General features: G+C 16.7%; 3 protein-coding genes across 3 annotated transcripts, besides 19 other annotated features; 1 reads left to right on the top strand and 2 right to left on the bottom strand. All coding sequences in view use genetic code 6, as the record gives it.

Moving 5' to 3' along the window:
• Positions 1–1,632: 1,632 nt before the first annotated feature.
• Positions 1,633–1,665: a microsatellite.
• Positions 1,666–2,292: 627 nt separating this feature from the next.
• Positions 2,293–2,338: a microsatellite.
• Positions 2,324–2,371: a microsatellite.
• Positions 2,372–2,620: 249 nt separating this feature from the next.
• Positions 2,621–2,683: a microsatellite.
• Positions 2,625–2,683: a microsatellite.
• A 601-nt stretch (positions 2,684–3,284) lies between these two features.
• Positions 3,285–3,355: a microsatellite.
• A 58-nt stretch (positions 3,356–3,413) lies between these two features.
• Positions 3,414–5,632, bottom strand: IMG5_172890 (hypothetical protein; the record flags this gene model as incomplete). Its single annotated transcript, XM_004029741.1, has 3 exons — positions 3,414–4,736; positions 4,781–4,956; positions 5,015–5,632. The coding sequence occupies 3 exons, from the start codon at positions 5,630–5,632 to the stop codon at positions 3,764–3,766; spliced, it is 1,767 nt and encodes a 588-aa protein (XP_004029789.1). The 3' UTR covers positions 3,414–3,763.
• Positions 3,584–3,608: a microsatellite.
• Positions 4,305–4,366: a microsatellite.
• Positions 4,309–4,354: a microsatellite.
• A 405-nt stretch (positions 5,633–6,037) lies between the features above and the next one.
• Positions 6,038–6,101: a microsatellite.
• Positions 6,102–6,247: 146 nt separating this feature from the next.
• IMG5_172880 (hypothetical protein) lies at positions 6,248–7,004 on the bottom strand. Its single transcript, XM_004029740.1, has one exon. The coding sequence runs from the start codon at positions 6,840–6,842 to the stop codon at positions 6,396–6,398; it is 447 nt and encodes a 148-aa protein (XP_004029788.1). The 5' UTR covers positions 6,843–7,004; the 3' UTR covers positions 6,248–6,395.
• A 69-nt stretch (positions 7,005–7,073) lies between these two features.
• Positions 7,074–7,117: a microsatellite.
• Positions 7,118–7,250: 133 nt separating this feature from the next.
• Positions 7,251–7,316: a microsatellite.
• A 140-nt stretch (positions 7,317–7,456) lies between these two features.
• Positions 7,457–7,499: a microsatellite.
• Positions 7,500–7,640: 141 nt separating this feature from the next.
• Positions 7,641–8,869, top strand: IMG5_172870 (male germ cell-associated kinase, putative; the record flags this gene model as incomplete). Its single annotated transcript, XM_004029739.1, has 2 exons — positions 7,641–8,506; positions 8,563–8,869. Coding segments are annotated over 2 exons (1,173 nt in total), but the record flags the coding sequence as incomplete, so codon positions are not given.
• Positions 8,738–8,867: a microsatellite.
• Positions 8,870–9,250: 381 nt separating the features above from the next.
• Positions 9,251–9,281: a microsatellite.
• Positions 9,282–11,332: 2,051 nt separating this feature from the next.
• Positions 11,333–11,385: a microsatellite.
• Positions 11,334–11,374: a microsatellite.
• Positions 11,386–15,673: 4,288 nt separating the features above from the next.
• Positions 15,674–15,711: a microsatellite.
• Positions 15,712–19,479: 3,768 nt separating this feature from the next.
• Positions 19,480–19,550: a microsatellite.
• Between the last annotated feature and the right edge of the window lie 841 nt (positions 19,551–20,391).

The following is a 20,391-nucleotide window of genomic DNA, read 5'->3' as shown; positions in this document are numbered from 1 at the left end:
AAGTAATATCAAATAAATTATATAATATAACATCTTAAAACTCCAATCCTTTACATTCCCCTATAGTTAAAATTCTAATGTCATTATTATTTAATTTCTCTAAAATTTTTTATAATTAATATTTTTATTCATTGTTTTTAACCAAAACAATTTACAGTCTACCAAAGTAATCTTTTACTTTTTATTTTTTTTTGTGTTTAAATAAATTTATAATTTCCTCAATTTATTTAATAAGTATTGGTTTAGGTCCTTTTCTTAAAGAATGTTCTAAAGGAATTTTATCAATTTATGTTGGAAAAAATATTTCTAGTAATCTTACTATTATATTGTTAAATTCTATTATTTAACCGTGTGATCTAAAATTTTTATTTAGTTAAATTAGTTAAGGCATTTTAAAATCTAATTTTATCTCATTTTTTTCATTTTGTTCTTAATCGAATATTTTTATTAATTCCTTAAAACGAAATTTACATTCTTTATTTATAGTCTAAGCAGTATCTCCACCTAAGAATATACCTTATTCTGTTAAAAGACATATTAAATAAATATTTGCATAATTTAAATCCTAAACTTCATCTACAAAAGTATAATCGAATTATCCTTTTTCGAAATTATAATGACCCTATAAAAAATGAATTTATAAAAATATATTTAAACTTTTTTTTTATTAATTTACTTAAGTTATTTTGCTTAAAATATAATTTGTTATATCATTATTATCAAAATAGCGATTTTATTTCTTCCATTAAACATATTATTAAGCTATTAAATATATTCTTTCTTTCTATTCATATTACAAAAACTATTTATTTTTTCCTACTATATTAATATATTAATTTTCAGGAAGTAAAAAATCTTTATATTTAAAACTTGCTTAATGTCCTTTTTATATATATAAAAAAAAAAAATTAAAAAAAAAAACCTGAGATATAAGAACTAATTTCCGAATAAGCTGAAATAGGATTTATATTTTCTGTTATTTTTTTATAATATTAATTTAGATAATTCCAAAATTTCCCTTAAAAATCATCAATATTAATCTCACTAAAACTAAAGTCTTAACTAAAGTAAGTTTTTCCTGTATATTTTTCATCAAAATTAATTCCAATATTTTCATTTTCTTCAATTCTTCCATCTTTTTTTCTTTAAAAAAATGGAACAACTAAATTCCCATCAATTAATTTTATAAGAGATTTAAAATCAGTAAAAAATGGAAAAGTTTAAACCTAACTAAGACTATATACATTTTATAAAATAGTCTATTTCTAATCTTTAGTAATTCCAATATAAAACTATTAAACTTATTAACTTAATAATTAAGAAAGGGTTGTGAAGCATATTTTTAAGTCTAAATCTAAATTATAGTTTTCCTACTTATTTTTTTCTTAATTAAATAATGCTTACATTATTGATAGTCTTATTGCATAAGAAGTTGTTTTTCCTGTTCCTGATCTGCCCAAAACTATTTAATCTTTGTTTGTTAAAACTATCTCTTTTTCTTTATCACTTAAACATATTTTCATTTCCTTAAGGACTTTGTTCTCTAATACTTTTAAAGCAATTTAAATTTTTGTTTAATATTTAATTTTTTCATAGTATAGATTGTTTAGTTTTATGGATTTTTCTCTTTTTTTTTTATCAATAGTATCTTTTTATTCAATGTATTATTGAGTGTATTTTTTTTCAGTTTTTTCTTGAAATTCTTAGTGTTCTTTTAAAGATTTTTTTTTTTCTTCTTGTTATTATTATTGTTTGACATATTTATTAACTTTTTTTTATTAACAAAAATATTATAAAAATATACGTATTTTTTTTTTAAAAAAAAAAAATACAATTTTTTCCTTGAGGTTCTTATTCTTTTTATTCTTCTATTTTTTTTTGTATTTTTTCTTATATCATTTATTATTTTTTTGCCATTTAATATTTTCTAATGTCTTTTTCTTCTTCGATTTTTTATTAATTACTTTTTTCATTTTTATCTAATTTTTAATTTTCTATAATGTCTTATTAAAGAAATTCTTAAGCATATATTTAACCTGCATTGTATTGTTAATATTTTTTTGGCTTAATAAAAATCATGTTTTTAGCATTATAATCATCTAGTTCTTTAGATGTATCTATAATATAATTTTTATTAACATTTTATTAAGTTATATTAATTTTATTATTATTTCTATATTAATCTTCTTAAATGCTTTCAAAACTATCATCAGAAGAATATTTATTAATTTATTAATTTTTTCTTATATTATGTTCTTTTTATTCTTGATTTTTTTTCTATTATAAATAAGTATTAGTTTATTATCTTTAATTATTTATAGTCTATAATTTTTATTATTATAATATAAATTATTTATAATATTAATTATTTTGTTAATTCATATTATTAAAGTTTAAAAGACTTAATTAATCTTAGCTTTATTAAATCTTCTAATCTAAATTAATTGATGGATCGTTTCTTTAATAAGTAACTTAAGATTTTTTTTAAGAATCCTATATAATAGATTAAGTTTATGTTATTATTTCTTTTCTTTCTTAAGGCAGATTAGCTGCTTAGTTTTAATTTAGTAATTATTATTTAACTTCGCTTTAACATTATCCCATCTGTATTTTTTTTTTGTATTTTATATATTATTATAATATTCTATATTTTATATATTATTATTATATTCTATATATTATAGTTAATAAAGATATTTTAATTATTTGGGGAATATATAAAAATATATAATATTTTAAGATTCTAAAAAAAAATATTTAATTAAATTTTAGTGATATTTTTTTTTTAATTTCTTAATTTTCTATTTCAAAAATATCTTAATTTAAGCGAATTAAAATATTTATTTTTTTTAGGTTCCATAATATATCCTGATATTATAATTTATACAAAATAATTTTTTTTAAGTTTATATTAAAAAAATAAAATAAATTTAACTTTTTTGAATATTAAAAAAAATCAAATCTAATTCCTTATACATTTTCAAAATATTCAAAATTAAATTATATGAATGTAATTAGCAATAAATTTTCAAAATTATTTAAATATTATAATATAATATAAATTTGAATATTTTTATTTAGAAATAAATATTTAATTAATTATAAAAAAAATCTTTTAATAAATATTTTGTATTAGCACATTTAATTAAGATTATAATTATTAATAATAAATTATTTAAAAGTAAATTTTAATATATACTTTTTTAAAATATTTAGTTTTGTGAACGAAAAAAATAAAATAATTATTAACCTTATTTTTGCTATCTAGTAGTAAAGAATAAGCAATATATAATTATTTGTTATAAAAAAATTGATAATTTATATATATATATTTTTAAATAAAAAATTAATAATTAATAAATAGATAAATTTTTGTACGTTTAAATAATAAAGAATGGAAAAACATAAAAAAATAATTTCGAAGAAAAATGTAATTTATAAAAATAAAAGATTTAATTTTTTAATTAGTAAAAAAATAAACCGTTTATTTAAATAATTTATGTTTTTTGTTGTTATTTTATAAAAATAGCATTTTTCTTCACCCTGGCTCAAATAAAATCTCCCTCTTCTTTAAAAAAATATAATATATAAAAATATATATAAAAATAAATTAAATTTATAAACAATTTTTTATTTAATAAAAAATTGAATAATAAATAATAATTATTTCTATAGTTATTTTTATATATTAATGAATAATATATGGATGTAATAAAATAAAATAATATCCATATATTAAAAAGGATCATCCCCTCACCAAAGGTCAATTAATAGTAGGGAATGATGTTTCATCGAAGTCAATATCTTATTTCTTTTTGTTCTTAACGTTATGAACTTATTTTTCCTTGTGTTCTTCTACTTAACTTTCTCCTTATTCATTATTAGGTAATTCTTCGAAATATTTTTTCTTTTCATTAAGTTATTAAATAGCAGTATCAATATTTTATTTGAAAATAGGGACTGAAACAGATAATTTTTCGAATCCTTAAAGGATATCAAAAGAGTGGTGAATAGTTTTAATTTCTTTAGATTTTTCAGGTAATTATTATTATTACTATTATTATTTTTATTTATTATTTTTTCCTTTAGTATTTTGACATCCAGTATTTATCTATCTATCTTTTTTGCTTACTAAGACAGTCATTTTTTCTGCTTTTACAAGTTTTTCGATATCTTCATTATTTATTTACTTAACTTCTTCTTATTATTATTCTTATTGTGTTTGTTCTTATTCATTTTTTCCTTATAATCTTTCTAAGTATTTAATCAAGGTTTCAGCTAATTCAACGAATTCTAAATATTTGTTTTTTTTTTTTTCTTCTTCTTTTTATTTATCTTCTTCTTCTCTTTTCTTTTTTTCTTCTTCAAATTTTTTAGCTTTTTCTATTCTTCTTAAATAATCATGTTGTCTTTTGACAAATTCATGATATCTTATTAATTCTTATTAATCTTTAAAAGCCTTATATTAAACATCATAGTCATAGTAAACTTAATGTTTCTTCTTTTTTAATTCTTCAATATGTTTTTAGTATTCTTCTTTTATTTAAGCGATTTCAGGGTTACTCTTTTCGTCTCCTTCTAATCTTATTTTTTTAATTTCATCTAAGTCTTTTTTATATTCGTCGATCTTTTCTTATATTAATTTCATGTTTTTATAAGCAGCACCCATCTTTCCTTTTAAAGCTTTAGATACTTTTTCGATTTCTTATTTTTATTCTTCAAGTTCTTAAAGAGGTCTTTTTTAATAATTATTATATTATATAAATTTATATTTTTTTACTTTGCAAAAGGTAGAGAAAGTTTTAATTCTTCAATTTAAGCAACAACTCTTTTTTCTTCTTAATTAGTTAATTATTCATTATTGAATTTTTTCTATAGATTATTTAAATCTGTAATTATATCTTTTTCATTAGAACATTTTTTCATTTTATTTCTTAATTCTTATTATTTCTTAAACTAATATAAATTTTTAAAAAGATAAATAAATATAAATATAAAATTTATATATATTTACCAAAGCTTAAACTTATTAATCTTTTTCTTCATGTTCATTTTTATATTTTAAGAATTCTTCTTTTCTAACTTTTAATTCGTCAAAAGCTTCTTTTAACAATTATTATAAAGGAGTAGATTTTTCATTAAGGTTGGTCTTTAAAGATTTGTCTTTGCTAATAATATCCAAAATTTTTTAGTTCTTCTTGTGTTTGTAGTTTTCCATTTGTTTTTCGACTTCATCGACTTTCTTGTTGAGTTCTTCCCTCTTTGGTTCTTTTATTAATTCTTTTTCTTTAGGTTTTTCAGGAAGTGGAGTTTCGAGGGTAATTTTAGACTTATCCCAGTTATAAATGCTTACTTTTTCAGTTTTAACTCTGTCTGTGCGTTTTCTTTAATCGTTGTTTTCATATTTTTCAAAATTTCCATCTAAATCTTGTTTAATGTTTCTTGAGTCAGATCCTTTTCTTTAGTTTTATCCATGAGGGTGCTTTTTGTAGCCTGTAGTGTCAGCACGGTCTCCTTTATTTTGGGTTTTTTGTTGGTTTGTTTTGTCACCTCTTTTTTTGTCAGTTCTTGTATCTTCTTTTTTAATAGTTTCTTCAGGAAGTTATGGGGTTTCGGATTTTTTGTTAGACATTTTTTTTTTTTCTTTAATTATTTATTTTAAATTATTTTTTTTATAAAAACGAAATTTTTATTTGTATTTTGTATATATTAAAATTAAAAAAAAATATAAAATATTTTTTTTAGCTTTTAAAGAAAATATTTACATTACGTGGCAATATTAAATATATATATAATTTAATAAATTTATTAAAATATATTAGTAAAAATTAAAAAAATATTTTTGAATATTTATTTTAATTAATATAATAGATAAAGTTAATTTTTATTTATCATTATATATTAATTATTGATAATATTTATTTAAAAAGTAAATTTATTAAATTATAAATATAATAATAATAATAATTTTAAGAAATAATTAAAATTTTTTTTTAAAAAAAAAACAAACATACAAATGAAATATATAAAATTATCAAAAAAAAATGTTTATTTTTAAAAAAAATAAAATAAAATATAACTATTAAAAAAAATAAAAAAAAATAATTAAATTTAATTTTTTTATTATACTTATATAAATAAATAGAGTTTTTTTTTATTGGGAATTATGTATTTACAAGTCATAATGTCAAATTAAAAGCACAGGTTTAATTTAGTGCAATAAAAAAATATTAAAAATTGCCAAATAACTACATAAAACCATGGAATATAAAAAATCCAACAAAATAATTCAATATTAAGATGATATAAACTATAAAAATCACTGTTTTTAATGTTTGCATTGTTTACATTAACAAGTATTCCAATAATATTAACCAAAAAGCAAAAAAAAATACTCAATAAAGGCTAAAATTACTTCTTATAATTTTAGATAAAGGCAAAATATATGAAAAAAATCGGTATTAAGGCAAACAAAATAGTTATAGAATCTAGAAATCGTTAAATGATTAAAAAATGAGAGATATTAGAAAAATAATATATGGAATATAGAATTTAACTTACCCTACAGCAGATGTATTTGGAAGGCATTAAGTTAATGACAAAATTAATGTGAAAGGTATTTACTACCATAAAAATGATGAAAAATATAAAGAAGAATGAAAAAAGGATAAAAAAGTTATATTTTTAATAAAAAAAGATTTATTTTAGAAATCAAAAGATTGGATTAGGAATAGAAACTTCGCCAAGACGGAAACAGATATGAAGGAAAATTTTAGATGGAAATAATAAGAAAAAAAAGTTTTATTTTTGTATAAAAGTCGGTTTATGAAGAAGATTTTCATAATAATTATATAAAAGTATTTTGATTATATAAATGGAAATAAAGAAAAGATTGTGAAGAGTAATAGGTATCAAATGAAATGCATGGATTAAAAAAATAGAATGAAAGTTAATTTATAAATAAAAAAAAAAGATGATAATGATAAAATATATATAAGGAAATTAAAATAAATTTCAATTGATATTTTGAAATAAAAGAAAAATAAGATAAAAAAAAAATGAAAAGAGTTATATAATAAAGAATGTAAATGATTAATAAGATGAAAAATGATTAATATTATTAAATAAAATGTTAAAATGATAGTTTATAAAAAATGAAAAATTGTATATATCACTATTAAAAAAAATATATTTAAAATAAAAACACAAGATAAGAAACAAAAAAAAATTAAAAAAAAAATATTTATAAAATATATAAATATATATAAATATATATATATATATATATATATATATATATATATATATATACATATTTTTAATTTTTTCTATAATAATATATTTATATATTTTTATCAAATTAATTTAACATATTTTTATATATTTTTTATTTATTAAACTTATTAATTTTTACACAAGTAAAATTTTATTTTATAATATTTACAAATTACTCACATATTTTTGATTTATATTATTTTTTTTATTTATATTATTATTTTCTTTTAATATATATTTTCTATTAAAAGTAATTAATTATTTAAAAATTCATTTTATTATATGTTACTATTTATTATTAATATAATTTTATTTAACTACAAATATATTAAAAAATTAAATTTATATTTATAAATAAAATTATAATGCAAAAATACGTAATTTTAGAAACGATTAGTGATTTAGGCCATAGTACAATAGCAAAAGCTTAAAACAGCGAAACACGAGAATTAGTAATAATTAAAATGTTAAAAAGGAAGTTTTATACATGGGAAGAATGTATGAAAATACGAGAAATAAAAGTTTTAACAGTTTTATATCACCCCCAATTATTAAAAATAAAGGAAATAATTAAATTAAGGGAAGAAGTGTATTGTGTATACGAATTTTATGAGTCTTCTTTATTTGATTATTACTAATAAATTAGAGAATCAGGTGAATAAATAAGCGAATAGATCATTAAATAAATAATGTTCCAAATAATATAAGGGGTTTAATACCTACACTCCTAAAAATATTTACATAGAGACATTTGTCCTGAAAATATATGTGTAACTGCTAATGAAGATAATACATATATTCAAGCAAAAATATCTTCGTTTTTCGTTACTAGAGAAAATAACCAAAAATAAAATAATTAATTCACAGATTATATTACTACAAGATGGTATAGGGCTCCTGAATAACTCATTCATTCTTAAAATTATAATTAATAAGTAGATATTTGGGCTATAGGATGTGTTATGATGGAACTATTGTAAAAATAAATTTTATATATAATATTTTTTTAAATTTATGTATTTTTCTTTAGTTTACTTGGACCTGTTTTTAATGGAATCAGTGAATAAGATTAGTTGATTAAAATTATTAAAATTTTTGGCACTCCACTTATGTAGGAATGGCCTGAGGTTTATTCTTATGCAACTTAAATGAAAATTAGTATTCCATAAGAAAAAGGGATAAAATTAGAATAAATAATACCTTAGGCATCAAATGAGGCAATTAATTTATTGTATATTTTTTTTAAAAAAAAATTTGTATATTTCTAAAAAATTTTTAATAATTAAGATTATCTATTTTTAAATTCATGCCTTCTAAAAGAATTAGTTGTGAAAATATGTTGAAACATCCTTTTTTTTCTGATATAGACACTTTTTAGTTAAATGATAGTATTATAAAAAGCCATATTAATAAAAATAGGTAAAATAATATATTTGAAAAATAATAAGCAAATAATTCAAAGAATAATAATGATAGTAATAATAATGTTACTAATAACAATATTAGTAATAACAATATTAGTAATAATAATATTAGTAATAATAATGTTAAGAATATTAATAGTAATATTAATAATAATAATAATATTAATACAGTTGCTTCTCTACATAAAAAATCTAAATTTGCTACTGATTTAGAATCTAATACGGAAATTAATTTAAATAAAAATCATATTTTAGAATAAAAAGATAAAATTTAGGATAACAATGATACTTATTAGATTTAAATTAATAAATAAAAAACAAATTCTAATAATTCAGCTGAAAACGAAAATATAAATTAAATTGAAAATTGATTATATCATTTTTATATTTTTTTTTATATATATTATTATTATTATTATAACAAAAAAAAAAATATTTTTATTTATTAATTTATTAAAAAAAAAAAATTATAAAAATTTAAATTAAAAAACCAAAAAATGAAAAAATATCGAACTGAAGCTTTACAAAGAGTTTATTTTTAAAAAAAAACAAAATAAAAATTAAATAAAAATTTAAATAAAATAGCTATAAAACCCTAAACTATCAAATAGTATAATTTTAGATTCAAACATGAGAAAATCTTCAATTCTACAAAAAAACGAAAAAGATGGAATCCTTTAATATTGTAATGAATTAAAATAATAATTAGAACAAAAAAACAAAGATTTATAAAAAGCTTTTAAAGAAATATAAATATAAAAATTAAAGCTTGAATAAAAATAAAATAATGATGGCGAAAAAGATTATGGTGAAGAAGATTTGAAATTAAAAATAATAGATTTAACAGCAAGTGAAACTCAATTAAAATATGAAACTAATAATTTAGAATAAAAATTAAATTATTAGGAAAATCTTTTAAATGAAATGGAAAATATGTTAGAATAAAAAGATAAAACATTAAATGAAATTTAAGAAAACAATATTTCTTTGAATGAAAAAATTAATAAATTGGAAGAATAATTAAACGAAATTTAGTTGTGTTTGTAGTCCAGAGAATAGATTTAGGGAAGTTTGGAAGGGAAAATTAATTATTTAGAAATCGAAAAAAAGGCTCTTGAGACAAATTTAGAACATCTTTAACTTTAATATGAAAGTGAGGTTTAATAGTTTAATTAATAAAGGGATAAACTTTTATAAGAAAGAAATAGGTTTATATAAATTAAAGATATTATAGGCGAATCATTTTAAATTGTATGTTAGTTTATATGTGATTTTTCAAAAGTTTCCAAAATTTAAAATTTAAAATCCTTTGTTTGTGAGGATTTTGGATTACTTTTAGGAAACTTTTCTTTGGATTTTAAAAAAATGAAATTTAAGCACTCGAATATATTGAAAAGTGGGTAATTGTATTATTTTAATAGATAGAATATTAAACAAATTATTTAATTTAAATGGAAGAAGAAAAAGAAGCTTTAAATAATTAAATAAAATTGATAAATAAATAAAATAATGATTTTAATATATAATTGAATGTTTTTAAGGATAAAGAGGCTACTTTAATATAAGAAATTGAATTAGTTAAAAAGAATTATTCAGAAGATAAAGAAATTATTTAAAATAATTTAAAAAATGAAGATTAATAATATTAAGAAATTCTTCTTTTAAAAAATTAAATTTAGTTTTTAAATGCTTAGCTTTAATCACAGGTTGAAAATAAAATTTAATAAAATTAATATTAAAATTTTGTAAAATGTTAAGCCGAATGCGAAATTTCTAAGAAAATTAAAGAATAATACTAAGCTATTGTATTAAGGTTTTCTTTTATTTACATATAAATTTATTTTTATATTTTAGACACATTTATCTTTTTTTATTTCATTTATCATTTAAATTATTTTATGCTTTTTTTCATTTTTTAAATTCTAATTTTTAATAAAAAAAAAGAGTTTGCAATATTGTTAAAAATGTAAATTTGCAAGATTTATTAGAATAATATATATAAGTTACTGAAGAAATATATATTTAATAAGTTCAATAATATATATATGAAGATTAATATAATTCTAATGCAGATTATCTTAAATAATTAATAAATTAATAAAGTTTAAGTGCAAAAGAAATAGTTTAAAAAAAAAAAAGACTTGAATAAATTAAGGAAAATTTGAAATATCAAATAAGTCAAACTAATAAGCATAAAGAAAAATAAGCCTATATAATTCAAGAATTAGAAAATATATAAATTTAATAATAATAAGGCTGTTAATTTTGTTCTTTTAAAAATCGTACAGATATAAAAGAAAGTTATGCTTCTGAATAGTTAAGACATAGTAAAGTAAAAGAATAAATTAGAAATTCAAATATAATGGTAGATAATATTAATAAATCAAATTAAATTAATAATTTATTACTCTCAATGACTTAGACTAGTAAAATAAATTTAATTGAGTTGAAAAATAGTATGTTTTAAGATAAAAATTAATCTCTAAATATAAAGTTGGAAGATAAATTATTAAAATCTAAAAAAAAAAAAAATATTTGAATTTTATTTTAACATTTGTTTAATTATTTAATTAATCAAATAAAATGTATTTTTTTATTATTTTTAACTTTAAATCGATTGTTTATTGTTAACCTTAAAAATATTAGAAAATAAAATTATTAAAAATATAAAAATAAATTTTTAAAATAATTATATATATTAAATATAAATATTAATATATATATTAATACATTATTTAATGAAAATAATATATAATTTTATTTAAAATATACATAGATATTTATTTTATATATTATAAAATATTTTTTTTTTTTTAATATTAAATAAATATAATAATAATATAAGAACTTTTGAAATGTAATAAGAACCACTTGATTAATATTAATAAATAGATTAAGAAATACTACAATAATTCATAAATAAGCCAATAATTGATTAAACAGATTTTTTTTAGCTTTCAAATACAAATTCTTAAATTGATGAAAAATAATTAAATTAATTTGTAATGACAAACCTTCAATATATAAACGAGAGAATTTTTGAAAGCCATTTAGTATTTGGAGAACCGACAATAATAAATGAATCAAAGTAATTTTATGTAGTAGGTTCTATGCATTCAATTGTTTATTTGTTCAACAAGCAAAAAGAAAAATAATTTTATATTTTAGGGCCAAATGATTTGAAAAATTTAGGGAATGTAACGGCATTACAAATTAGTTTTGATGAAAAAATAATAGCAGTTGGTATATTTATTATTTTTTTTAGTTTTTTTTGTTTTTAAAAAAAAAAACAAAAAATTAGGTTATGAAAATGGCGATATTTGTTTATTTGAAAACAAATATCCCCATTAAAAGATATAGCATTTAAAAAAATATCACGAAGGAAAGATTATTTGTCTTTAATTTATTTCAGAAGAAAAAAATTCTTTAGAATAGTAAATATGTATAGAATTATATAAATAAAATATAAAAAAAATAAAAGATTTGAAATATTAAGTATTGACGAATATGGAATAAATTTAAGAATTTCAGTTTGGATTAAATGTATTTTGGACACCTATTTTACAAGTGTAAATAAAGAAATAATAAATTTGAATTATATAGAAGATGTTTATATTATTAATTATAATCTTTAAGAAAAACCTGATATTTCATTTAAAGAAAAAATCTTAAATACTCTATATTTATCCCCTTAAACAAGTTTAGAAAAGCAAGCAATTTAAAATCAAATAATAAAATAAATTTCGTATTTAGATACTTTTTAAACATAAAAATTATTTAATATATAATTAAAAATAGTAGCTTTTTTATTATAAGAATATGTTTATATATTAACTATTACTTAAAAAAATATTTAAATAAGATATAAATTCCAACTTAATTAATAAAAACAGTGCAAATTTAGTTCAATTAGTTGGGGATGTGGTTATTTTAAAGGGACAAATAGTAATTTTGGATTACTTTGTATAAGTTAAGATAATTGCATTTGTCTTATAAAAACTTAATTAATTGATGATTGTGTTGAATTTTTCGAAAGTGCTCATGCTTTTGTTTAAAAAAATATTACTTAATGTAAGTTTATTAGTAATAGTATTATTTTTATTATTTTTGAAAATAATGAATGTGGGTTAATTCATACTAGTTAGTTTGTTCTTGGTTAAATAAACGAAAACGAAAATTAAAGTTTTTGTGAGTTTTTAATGTTGGACTATATTTAGGAAATCTAGTTTTGTAAAAATATGAAATTTTGGGGATTTTTTGATTGCACTTTTTGCTTTATGAGTGAGGATAATTAATTTATTTAAGTAAAATTGTTAAAGTGGTAATAATATTTTGATCTTTTGACCAGAAAAGGGGAGTGGCTCTAAATTATGAAATATTCATTAATGATTTTATAAAGTTATTTAACAAAAAAAAATATATTTATATATTTTTTTTAGATAATTTAAAATTTTTGGGTGGGATTGACGACAATAAAGAAGAAAGAAAAAAACAAATGAAATAATTTATACAAACTTTAACTCTTACATATGTATAATTAAGTCTTGTTTCAGAAGAGTAAATAGAAGAATAAAAAGTAACTTTTTAAAAACAAAAAAATATTTATATTAATATAAAAAGATTAAAGATATACTTATGCTTGGAACCGAATTTTTATTATAAACTGAAAATGAAGAATATTTATTTGGGATTATGTAAAATGGGATAAACAGATTTGGATATGAAAATCAATTTTTTTAAGTTCTTGAAAAATTCATTTTACATAAAAAGTTGAGCTATATTCCAAATAATTTTTTGAGAAAACTTATTGAATATTATAAAAATAATAATTAAATTATGTCAACTTTAATTATTAATTTGAATTTGTAAAATACTGATGTTTCTCCTCTTCTTGTTAATTGTTTAGATTTTTAATTACATGATGCATTGATTTATATTTGTACAAAAACAGGAGATTTTTTAACCCCTTTAATGAAATTATATGGATTATATATATAAGATAAATAGAAAAATATTAATATTGGATATAAAATATTATGGTATTTAATATATTTATCATAAAATCTTTTTATATTTTATTAAAAAAAGGTATATAAATAAATGTTTTCAAGGAATTTTATTAGATAAAAATAAAATTGATTATAAATATTAAGTATAAATGATTTCTAATATAAGTTTATTTATTTTCAAAGTTGATATTTTTCTAACATTATTTGAAATTGATAAAAAAAAGTTTCTTGATACTTTATTTGAGTTATTTAAAAGATATAATTATGAGATAATAATAAATAATTACAACTAAATAAGAATAGAAGCAAATGAAAAAGCTTAATAATATGAATAGTAAATATTCAAAAAAGAATAAATAATACCTTAATATAGTGTATATTTGAAAATTTTATCACTTTTAAAATATATTGAATAAAAAGAAATATAAAATAATATAAACTAAGAAATATCTAACGATTTTAATTATTTTTTTAGTAGAGTTTTAACATTAAAGTTATTTCCATTTACTATATAAATCTAGATTGATAACTTTTATTTTTTAATTGAAAATTTAAACATTTTATCTAATAATCATGAAATAACTAATGATATTAATTAAACATAATTATTGTAAAACATTGCTTTGATAAATTTAATAGATCCTATAATTGAAGAAATCAACGAGGCTTAAAAAATAGATTAAATTATTTAAAAAGCTTCAGAAAAAGAATTGTACTTAAAACAACAATATTTATTTTATTTTATATTTTTATAAAAGCGCGTTATTGTGCTGTTATTTACATAATTTCTTGAAAAATTACAGTAGATGTTTTGAATTATATATAAATTGCTAAAATATTTATATTAAAGTTTTAATATTTTAATGGCTAAATAATTTTTTTAAATATAAAATCCTAATTCTAATTTTTTTAAAGATATAAAATAATATACTATATCAAATATATATGCACTTATTTAACTAGATCAACTTTAAACATATACATTAATTTCAAATTACTTATTTAATGAACAAAATATAATAATGAAATAATTAGAATAATATCCTTAAATTTAATTAAGTATTTTACAAAAACTTATATCTGATTTTGACAAAAGTAAAATTTTAAAAACAAAATTATTTTAACAATTTAACAAAAAATTACAAAAAAAAGTGAATGATACAAGTAAACTCTTACATATAAAACTTTTATGTAGTTATAATCCTGAAAGTATTGTTTAAAATTTATAAAAATATGAATATCCATTGGATGAAACAATTAAAATTTTCAAAGAAAATAATATTTTAGATGGATTAGTTTTCTTGTAAGTAAGAAGTGGATCTTTTTAAGAAGCTTTAGAAAATCGGATATTAATTTTTACTAATATATGGAAATAAAGTGTTAATTATGTAATGAATAATAATGGATCTATAAGTTAGTAATTATACGAAAATTTAATAAAAAATTTATAATAGTCAATTTAAATTTGTGAAGAAAGTTAAAAAAATGAAGAATGTCCTGAAGTAAATAATTATATATTTAATTCAAAATTTTTGTTATTAAGTAAAAAATTTATTAACTTTTACTAAAATAAATAATTAAAGGGTTTATGGATTTATATGTTAGATTAAATTATTTTAAATGAAATTAAAATAGAAACTTTAACTTAAAAAAATTTAAATCTTTATAAGTTATTGCAACTGAGATTACATCTATAATAATTTAAAATATTTCTTTGAATATAGATTTAGATTACTTTATAGACGTAAAAATTATTATATAAATTAATAATATCAATTTATTAAAATATTTTGATAATATAGAAAATTAATGACGATTATAATTATTTTCCTTTAAAAGCTTTTAATTCTACAATATAGATGTATGGATAAAAAAATGATTTTTATTAGTTTTCTAATTAATCGCTTAAATTAATTCTTTAAATTGAAATTTAAAAAGAACATTAAAAATATGTTAAACAATTAGTAATTTTTTTTTATATAAATAATTATTTTTCATATAAAAAAAGAATTAAGGAATTAATTGCTAATAATTGCCTGAATTATAAATTTGTTAATATTGTGGACATCATAATAATGATTAATTAGATTTTATTATTTTTAATTGTAAGCATTTATATCATAAGCAATGTGTAGAAGAATATTCATAACAAAAATTATGCCCAATTTGTAAAGAAGATCCTTTAATATTAGGTATAAATGCATATAAATTTAATTTTTTATTAGATATTTTTTAAAAAAGCATCAAATTATTGTGAATAAAATAAAGTATTTTATAAAAGTTTATCTTGTAAATAAAAAAAACTACTTTATAATAAATTTCTCCAATATTTAACAATGAAAAATAAAGTCCATAGTTTGAATAAACAGAATAAAAAATTAAAGATAATAAAAGGAAAATATTATAATAATTAAATTTGTTTGATTAACTAAAAAAAGTAACCAAAAGAAAAAATAAATCCTTTTTAAAATATTTGAAAATAGATATTATAGAGTTTCAAAAATAATTAAATTATTTTTTAATTTTTATGTAAAATAAAATAAAAATAAATATTTAAGAAAGAATTTTGAATATAATTAAAATAAATAAGTTAATAATTAATTTAAATACTATCCTAAAAATAAAAAACCATATATATGAATTAATGTTATAGATAATAAAAAAACAAAGAAAATAATTTAAAATATAAAAAAAAAACATTCTTTTTTATATAACAAATAAAACAATATTTTTTTTGTTTTCATAATAAACACATTATGAAAATAGTCATTATAAAATATATTATTATAAATAAATATCATTCAAATAAAATATAAATATAATTTATATCTTATTAATTATTATAGTTTTTTTTTATATTTTTGTAATTAATATTTATAAATTATAATATTATAAAACCAAAATTAAATAAAATTTCCATTTATTAAAAATATAAAAAATAAAAAAAATGGAATCAGCCGATATGTCAGAAGAACTAAAAGAAATCATAAAAAATTAACCAGTATACAAATAATAAATACTAGAAGAGCTTTCCCGTTTTCCTTCCATAGGTTTATACAAAGGCGAAACAAAAGAACAATGGTATAAATTTTTAATTTACCTTGAAGGCGTATACAATCAAATAGATGGTGAAAGAAGAACCATAATAAACAAAATAGGAGAAGAATTAAATGAAAATAAAGACTATTATAACAGCTTATTAAGTTAAATAAAATGCAAAGTAGGAGAAAGCACAATAAGAAAAATAAATTTACAATTAAAAGATTATATTCCTTCTAAACTTTATCAAAAATATTTAGAATTATAATCTGTTTTTGAAAAACAGCATTAAAATAACACTTTATTAAATCAATAAGATTCTAATTTATATTAAAGTGTTTTTTAAGGTTTAAAAAAAAATATTCAGAAGAAGAAGCCTAAAAAAAAATGCAAGAAATATTATATAAAAATTAAATATCCTTTAATCGTAATAATGATTAAATTTAATAAATAAAAGTAGAATTATAGAATTAAGAAGAATATAAAAAATTTATAATTTTACAATAAGAAATGAAAAAATACATAGATGAATGGAACGAAATAGATAAAGTTATAGGAACTTAAAATAATAATATAGGAATATAATTTGAATAAAAATGTAATAAAATAGGGGTCGAATTAGTCCTGAATCATTTAAATATAAGAAAGGATTAAGTAAATATTTACAAAGGGGTTAATTGGTATCAATCTTAAGGAGAAATTGATATTGTAATTATGAATTCAAATAATTAAAAACCTTTATGCTTAATAGAATGTAAATCAAGGCTTTTTGATATTTCTTAAGGATATAAGTAAAGTGGGCCTTTTAGGAATAAAGAGAAAAAAAATATACTAATAAATAATAAAGTTGTTAAAATTCCGTTTGATACTGAATGCTTTATATTAACTACTTTACCAAAAAGTAACTATTTTTTGGGAATAGAGTCAAAAATTAATGGAGAATTAAATAAATTTTCTGTTGAATACAAATTTTAAGATATTGATTTCGAAAAATTATACGAAAAGTTAAGACCTAAATATGAAAATTAATTATCCCCTCTTGATTGGTTTTAAAAATATTAAAATATAAATTTGTTTATTATAGTGTGAAAAGTTATTTGATTGTTTAAATAAAAGATTATATTTATTTTTTTATTCATATAATAGCATATTTTATATATTTTCTAATAAATATAAAATTAATATATAAATAAACTAGTATTAATTAAATTATTTATTTTTTTCATAAATAAAGAATAAAAAACTAATTTCTTCCTTATTTTGTGAATCTAAGAAACAATTTTTTATATTTTTTATCTTAATGAAAACATATGCATTTTTAATATAATTCAAATTATGTTTATTAAATATAAATAAAAAATATTTTATATGATATTATAATAGTTAATAATTAAATGGGGAATTTTATAAAAATAAAATTTATTTATAAATTTCATTATTTTTATTCACAAGTGATATTAAATAGTCTATTTATTAATCTAATATTTTTTTTACATCACAAAGTTAATAGATACTTTATAAAAATATAATATATAATAGTAAAAAAAATATATAAAATAAGATACTATATAATTTTGAAAATTGCTTAAAAAATGCTATTAATATATAATAATAAAGGTTTAATTCATTAAAAATAGTTTTATTTCAAATTTATTTGTAAAATTTTTATAAAACTCATTTAATTATTTAAGTTATTTTTATTTTTAAATAAACTGATTTTATTTATATAATAAATAAAGAGGAAAAAATTTTATGAAAATTTCAATAATTTTTTTTTTAAATTAAATAATAAACATATAAAAAATAAGAGAGAAAAAAATTAAAAATATAAAAGTATTTAAAAAATAAAAAATATAAATAAATGATTAAAATAAATTTATTAAATTATATATATATATATATATATAATAAGTAAAATAGCTATTTATAGTTTATTATATAAATATTTTCTTTCCTTTTATTATAATTTTTTAATATGTATTATTCAATCAATTTTCTTCATAAATAGTCAATTAGATCATCTTATTACTATTAACAATAATGGTCATTCTAAAAATTTAATATATTGTTTTAGTGATTATATAAATAGTTATTATTATAAAATTGTTTCTATTTAGCTATCTAGAAATCCTCGTCTAAATATTTATTTTGGTAATATTCTTAAATATTAGGATGTTAATCATAATTATCATCAATAAAAACTCCCGTAAATTAGCTACAAATATTATTATATTATCTATTTCTATTATTATTTTAATAACTAATAGCTTTATCCTCTAAAGAAGCCATCGTATCTTATTAAAAGCTAACTAGGGTTGATTAGCAAAAATTAGTATTAATAAAAATATTATTATTGTCCGTTTAATACAATGATTATTAATTTTAGTGAAAAGTTATGCTATTTTAAGAATCGTTTTTGAAGTATTGTTTGACTTTAAAAATTTCCTTCCTAGGAGTTGCATAAGCTTCAAGTGGTTTTTAGTATGTATAATAACTTTATTATTTTTTTAGCAATTTGAGTTTAGAAATGTTAGAAGATTTTAGTGGTTCTGAATTTCTTCTTATTATATATGACTAGGAATTTTATGAGTTATTATTCTAGGTTTAATTAAGTATCTAATTAGATAAATGAATTTAGCTTTATGAATTTTTTTGTAAACGAGGAGATTTCTTTATTATTGTAAATGGTTTTTTGGTTTTTACTAATATTTAATTTTCAGTAATTAGTCTCATTTTTTTTATTTATTTTTTTTAATTTAATTATTTTAATTTTTTTTTAATTTTTTTTTTTCTTTCTTTTTTTCTGATTTTTTATGTATTTGTATGATTAATTTTTGTTGTTGTTTTTTCTATTTAAAATTAGTTGATTTTCAATTTTTTTTTCACCACATAATTTAAGTTTTTATTTTGGTGCTTTGAATAAAATTAAAAAGTTAAAAGTAGTAAATTATCATGTTAATTAAAAATGGAATAAAATTATTTATATGTAGAAAAATTTTATAAATTACAAAAATTAAAAATGTTTGATTTATTGTAATTATAGTAATATTAAATATAAACTATGTTTTTATTTTATAAATCAAATCTAATAATTTTTTTAAATTTGCAGCAAAATTAATTTTTATTTTTTTCTAGTTAATAATTATATATAAAAATAAAAACAATAGAAATTTGTGAAAATAAATAATTTTTTCATAGTTAAATAAAAAGATACTATTTTTAAGCAATAAAAAGTAAAATTTATAATATAAAAAATTATTACTAAAAATAGCTCATACTATATAAAATATAATTGAATATCTTTTTTAATAAATAATCTAATATTATAAAAAAAATGTACTGAAATTATCAATTTATTTAAATTTGTATTTACTACCTAAATCTTAATACATAATTATTAAAAATATTTGCTGTTTTAATTATGGTAAATGACAGATTAATCATATCTATTATGATGTAATTAAATGAATAAAAAAAAAATTAATTAAATTAAATTAAATTAAATATACTAGTAAATAATTATAAGATTTTATAAATTTGTTTGATTTGTCTATATTCATATATAAATATTTTATAAAATATAAAATTTATTATTTATTTAAAAATTAATATTTTTGTAATAGATTAAATATAAAAATATAAAT

Source organism: Ichthyophthirius multifiliis (assembly GCF_000220395.1).
Source record: "Ichthyophthirius multifiliis unplaced genomic scaffold scaff_1120509251269, whole genome shotgun sequence".
Lineage (NCBI taxonomy): Eukaryota > Ciliophora > Oligohymenophorea > Hymenostomatida > Ichthyophthirius > Ichthyophthirius multifiliis.
The sequence above is the reverse complement of the archived record's forward strand: the minus strand, read 5'-3'. Positions and strand labels throughout refer to the sequence as shown.